The sequence below is a fragment of the Furipterus horrens genome, unplaced genomic scaffold, assembly GCF_987537825.1.
Source record: "Furipterus horrens unplaced genomic scaffold, mFurHor1.1.pri manual_scaffold_1, whole genome shotgun sequence".
Taxonomy (NCBI): Eukaryota; Metazoa; Chordata; class Mammalia; order Chiroptera; family Furipteridae; genus Furipterus; species Furipterus horrens.
Window position 1 is genome coordinate 97293130 of NW_028327171.1, and position 6000 is coordinate 97299129.

The 6000-nt window shown below is 43.7% G+C and overlaps 1 protein-coding gene across 1 annotated transcript in view; it reads left to right on the forward strand.

The window, feature by feature from the left end:
* Positions 1-5036, forward strand: part of SIDT1 (SID1 transmembrane family member 1) — a 102147-nt gene extending 97111 nt beyond the window's left edge. Inside the window, exons 22-25 of the mRNA XM_090276721.1 lie at positions 210-315; positions 396-506; positions 1498-1611; positions 3022-5036. Of these exons, the coding sequence (XP_090132847.1) occupies positions 210-315; positions 396-506; positions 1498-1611; positions 3022-3084 (394 nt within the window). The 3' untranslated portion in view covers positions 3085-5036. The remainder of the gene's footprint in view (positions 1-209; positions 316-395; positions 507-1497; positions 1612-3021) is intronic.
* The last annotated feature ends 964 nt before the right edge of the window (positions 5037-6000 follow it).

Sequence of the window (6000 nt, forward strand, 5' to 3'; positions counted from 1 at the left end):
CACTTATGGGAACCTTACAATCTTTAAAAATGAATGTTCTGAAGGTGATGTATTCAGTTAAAAGTTACTTATATGTTAAAGAGGTGTTTTGTTTTTTATTTCAATTCCCCTCCTTGCAAAAATGGGAATGGGAATGGGAAAGCCAAAAAGTCAATAATGTTACAAATCCACGCACATGGATGCAAAATCATTTCTGTCCATGTGCTCAGCGCCCTCTTTGGACTGATCTGCCGACCCAGGGACTTTGCTTCCTACATGCTGGGCATCTTCATCTGTAACCTGCTGCTCTACCTGGCCTTTTACATCATTATGAAGGTAAGTGAGGTGGTTGGGGGCCTGCAGTGCCCCATCTAAGGCTGGCAATGTGAATGGAGGCCTCTGCTTCTCACCCACAGCTCCGCAGCTCAGAGAAGGTCCTCCCCATCCCGCTCTTCTGCATCGTGGCCACCGCTGTGCTGTGGGCTGCTGCCCTGTACTTTTTCTTCCAGAATCTCAGCAGCTGGGAGGTAAGAGAACAGTTTTCTTTCCCAGCGTGATATTCTCTCTCCATTCTGCCTTTTCACCATCCTGCCTCCTTCTCTTCATATGCTTGCTGCTGTTCATCTTTCTGGTATTGTCTAAAGCAAGAGCTGTCTCTAAAAGCTTTGGTATCTCAATGAAAGGCACGTTGCCATCATTATCAGGGTAGCATTCATAAATGTATAAGCCCCACAGACTCTACAAATTTGATCTTCCTTATGTGCTGTGTTATGATCCTGTTCCCAAAGAATGTTTAACGTGTAAAACAACAATTAGTGATATTTTCTCCACCTTTTTCGTTGTAATCACCATCCATAAACAAATATTCAAGTGCAGGTGTTTACAAATACATTTCATAGATTAGAAAGCTGAGGCCTAGGAAACTAGTGCTTTTGCTGGGGCATCAAACAAGGAACCTTCCACTCCATCTCCACAATCACCACAATCGATTTTAGAACATTTTTATCACTCCAGAAATTAACTCCTCATTTCCCCTGAACCCCTTAGCCCTGGGCAACCACTTATCTGTCTTTTGTCTCTTTAGATCTGCCCATTCTGGACAGTTCATATAAGTGAAACCATATACTCTGTGGCTTCTTAGTCTGACTTCCTTCACTTAGCATAATGTTTCCTAGATTCATCCATGTTGTGGCATGGATCAGTATTTCATGTCTTTTTATTGCTCAATAATATTCCATCGTATGGATACACTACATTTTACCTACTCACTCATCAGTTGATGGACATTTATGTTATTCCCCTTTGGGATTCTCAGGAATGATGCTGCTGTGAACATATATGTACAGATTTTGTGTGTGTGTGTGTGTGTGTGTGTGTGTGTATGTGAACATATGTTTTCTTGGAAGCTAACTTTTTGAGCCAGGCATCTAGTTGCATTTGTGTAGCTTTGGGTGCTCAGCCCTCTGAACAGCTGAATGGTGGGGATGCTCACCCACGTCCTGCCCTGCTTTCCCGCAGGGAACCCCGGCTGAGTCCCGGGAGAGGAACCGGGAATGTGTCCTGCTGGATTTCTTTGACGACCATGACATCTGGCACTTCCTCTCTGCCACTGCCCTGTTTTTCTCATTCTTGGTGAGTTTATAATACCTTTTTGTTAATTTCTTCTCTCTTGAATCCTATACTCTCTTTTGTTTTCTTACCCTCTTCTTTACACCCTCTACTATACTTCTCTCTTAATTTCCCTTTCCAATTTCTCATTGTAATTCAGTGTACAGATTTTCTCTTTCTTTACATTGTTTATCGTTGGGTTTGACAGTTCTTTTTATTTTCCTTTACTCTTCAGTATTTTAAGTGGTTTTCCTGCAGCTGTGCAAGGCTTGGAGTGAACTGGTCATTGGAACTCACATGTGCAAAATCCCCCAGGCATCATGGGGCCGCCATTAAGATTTTAAAAACATTAGGTTATTCCTTCTTATGCTAGACTCATATTCCTCCTCCTCTTCCAGTCTCATGGACTAGCTTACAAATAATTTACAAGGTCCTGGAGCAGCTCACGAAAGCAACCGGGCTTCTGTTGCCTTCTCACCAGTTGGTTCCAAATCTTCCCTGTAGTCCCTCCATTTTTTTTTTTTTTTTTTACTCAAACATTTTCCCAGAAGCTAGGTGTATTATAAGAGTCTTGGATAATGCCTCCTGGCATCCTTTCATATTAATTTTTATTTTCCAAATAAAAGCCTATGGTACCTGTACAGCTTCAGTTGACAAATAACAGGAGCAGGTCTCCAGGACTCTGCACGCTGCCTGCTTTAAACAGGCTCTGCCAGCCGTATGACCTCAAAAGTGGAGCAGGGCTACTCCCTAGTGGCCAGTTTTGGAAGTTTAACTAATCTGTATAATCATTCCTTAAGGCTTTTTTATTTTTGAGTCTCTTTCATTAGAAAGAAAGAGACAACAGAAGTGAAGTGAAGGGTTCCAAGCGGAGAGAGTGGTGGTGTGGGGTATAAAAAAGGAAGAGGAGGGTACACTTTGTGTATAGCAACATTTCATGCAATAAGACTTTATTTCCTTTAGACCTTGACCTCAATGGTCCTTCTAAGTAATGACTTCCCCAGCCACCTTCTCAAAATTATTTTACCTCTTCCACCCAATACTTCCCATGTTCTCTCCACAATTTAATTTTTAGCCCTAGTACATATTACCATCTAACATACTATACTTAGCACACTTCTATCTAATACATTACATATGTTTTACTCACATATTTTCTTCCTATCTGAAGCTCTCTCTCAAATGTAAGCTCCAGGAGGGTAGGATTTTTTGCCTCTTTCATTGCAAACTCCATCTCCAGAGCCTGGAAAAGTACATGATAGACCCTTGATAAACATTTGAATTAATTAATTATGTCAAAAACACGGCATTGTAGAAAGCTGCGGAAGACATGAAAATGAGTCAGACACTTGTGGGATCAGTCTGGGTGAGTCTCAGAGAGAAAGCAGAAACTTACTGTGTGTTCATTTCATTTCTTCGCCCCTCACCTTTCAGGTTTTGTTAACCCTGGATGATGACCTGGATGTGGTTCGGAGGGACCAGATCCCTGTCTTCTGAGCCTCCAGCATTAAGAGGGGAGAGAGGGAGCCATCGATCTTGGTGCTGTTTCATTTAAAAAATGCAGGGTCTACAGCAAAGTAACCACTGCCAAATGCTCCGCTAAGCCCCTGTGGAGTCAACTCTGCATACATTCACATGGGAGGACAGGAACGGAGGAGATTCAAATCTGCAAGAAGGGAGGGAGAAAGACAGAGGCGAGCTCTGAAGAGTGGAGAAAGCCCCATTCCCTTATGTTGTAACTCTGAACACAGATAAACACTGCATCAAAGTCCACTCACTGTCTAGGGACTGCTCCCACCTCACCTGGGACTTGCCAGCAATGGCAGAACGATGCTGCACTCTTCCCTCCAGCTGTACCCCTGCTCACAAAGGTCTGCAGCTCAGATTCTACACCCAGAAACTTAGGTGGGCCCCCTTTGCAACATCTGCTGCTCTAGACATCGCAAAGCACCATCTCACTTCTCCAGGGTCCTGGGATGACGTGGTTCCTCAAAGTCTGGTAGTGGGTGGACCCATGCCCTACCCAATTGGGACAGATGTTTTATCAGCACCAGCTGTCACTTCCTCAGAAGGAATGCTGTTTGTTTCCCCCTGGTTCCTGACCTCCTTAGGGAGACTCTAGATTGCGCTTGTCACACACTCCTGACGCATCTCTGGGACCAGAGCTTGAGTGCTTACTCATTCCTTAGCATCTTCATCTCACTGCTGTGTGTTGACCACATAACTCAGGCTCTGCCTTCTTGAGAAAGCCCTGTTATTCCACAGATGGGCTCCAAGGTGGAAGGGACATGAGAGAACTTTTGTAGAAGCAGGAGCAGCAAGAGAAATGACCGACAGTGCTAAGAGACAGGCGACATCAGTCAGCATCAGGCAAACAGGCCCTGGGCTCCTGGAGCAAATTCAGCCAAGGCAGAAGGACTTCCGCCTACCTCCAACTCAAACAGCTTGATTCTGTGCCCACTTGACCTTTGGGGAAGGAACAGGTGTTTAACCAGGGACACTGCTGTAGGGCTCCTCTACCACTGACCCAGCCCTTTTGACATCACTTTGTGCAGAGCAGGCCTCCAGACTTGCTCCCTGGAGTCTCTAGAAGTGACTCTCGGGGTGAATGCGTTTTACTCTAACTTTCTAGTTGCAAAGAGCACAGACGAATTTAGGATTGTCTTGATTGCCCCTGATTCTCATGGTCTCCTTAGTAAGGTGTTGAAAGCCCAGCATCCCACTTCCCTCCATGCCATCTGGCAGCCTTGCCCCTGAGAGTCCCACTTGGACTAGGCTCCTTGTTACCCGAGAACGATGGCATTGGAAAACGTGCACGCTGATGTGCGCACATAGATATATGTGCCTGTGAAACAAGTCACCTCTCACCTCCACTTTCCTGGTCATTCATTAGAGAAATGGGTCTTTTTCTTTTTAAACTACTATTCTCTCTCAAATATCTGCCTAATGTTCAAAAACACATTTTGGAAGTTGAATAGCAAACTTTCCCTAATTTTAAAAACACGAAGATGCTGTTAATGAAATATTTTGTGATTTTTTTCCCTAAAATGCCCCCAAATTTGTTATTGGTTTTCTGTTACTCTTCATTCCTTAAAAATTGTTGGCATCCGATTCTGAAGACAAAACCCTTGCCTCACATGATCCTGGTATAATCAGATAAGTTAATACTAGTGAAAAGTGTTCTATAAAATAAAAACTCATATGCAAATGTAAAAATATATATATATTGTTGGCTTTCACAAGACATATGAAGGTCACCTATTAAATGGTTTTGTTAATCTAACACCTAAAAGAAATTTCAAATTTGTTTAACTATGGCTGATTTGAACCAATTCTTTTCATGTGCTTATCATTTCAAATCCCCCCAAAAAAGATCCACTAAGGAAATGTAAACAAAGACTGTTCAAGGAGCCCTGTAGCCTGAAGTGAATAAATTCTCAGACACATCACCTGTTTGGTAGCTTGTTTAGAAAATACATCCATGAACATGGGGACGGCCCTGTTGAAATGGATGAATCGTGCTCCTGTATTCCTGACCGTTTTCTACCGCCTGTGTTGTGTTATAAACTCACACGTTATGGTCTGTTTTATTCTCCACAGCAGGACTAAAAACCCGGACCAAGCCCATTTGTTGCTTCTTCTTCCTACAGTACCCATCTTGTGGTTGGAAGACTCAAGGAAGTAGTTCAACTGCACCTGAGGGGTGGATGGAAGCGTGGGGTGGAGGGGCAAGCAGAGATTTTCAGAGCTGACCGATCCCTTGTCCTTATGTAGTGCAATGCCTGTGCAACTTCTGCCTGTGCTGGTGGACTTCACTCTTTAAAAAAAAGGGGGGGCCTGCGAGCCAAGTGTGGCTGATTCAATTCCCAGTCAGGGCACATGACTAGGTTGCACGTCAGGTCCCCAGTTGGGGGTGTGAGTGAGAGGCAACCATACAGTGATGTTTCTTTCCCTCTCTTTCTCCCTTCCCCTCTCTCTAAAAAAATTAAATAAACAAACAAATAAACTATTTAAAAAATAAAATAAACATTGAAGTGTTAGAGAATGTTAAAATAAATGATTACAATATTCTATAAAAAAAAAAAAGAAAAGGGAAAGCAACTGTGAAAGCCGAGTTCAGCAGGAGGGTAACTGGAGAAAAACAGCCACTGCAAAGAGGTTCCCCGCAGAGCAGGCCCAGAGGTAATAAGAACAGGTCAGCCGGAGCAGGACTGAGATGTGGCAGCCAGAGGGGCAAGCAGGCACATAAAAAATAACCTCTTCACACCTCTGACGAATGCTGGAGAGGCCACGCCACCTGTTGGTGCTGGATGGTTGAGAGCTTAGTCCGGTTTTATTTTAGCAGCACTTGAAACTGGAGTCTGTCTGAGGACGGGGACTTTCCACAACTGAAAATCACCGAGCCAGCTCCTG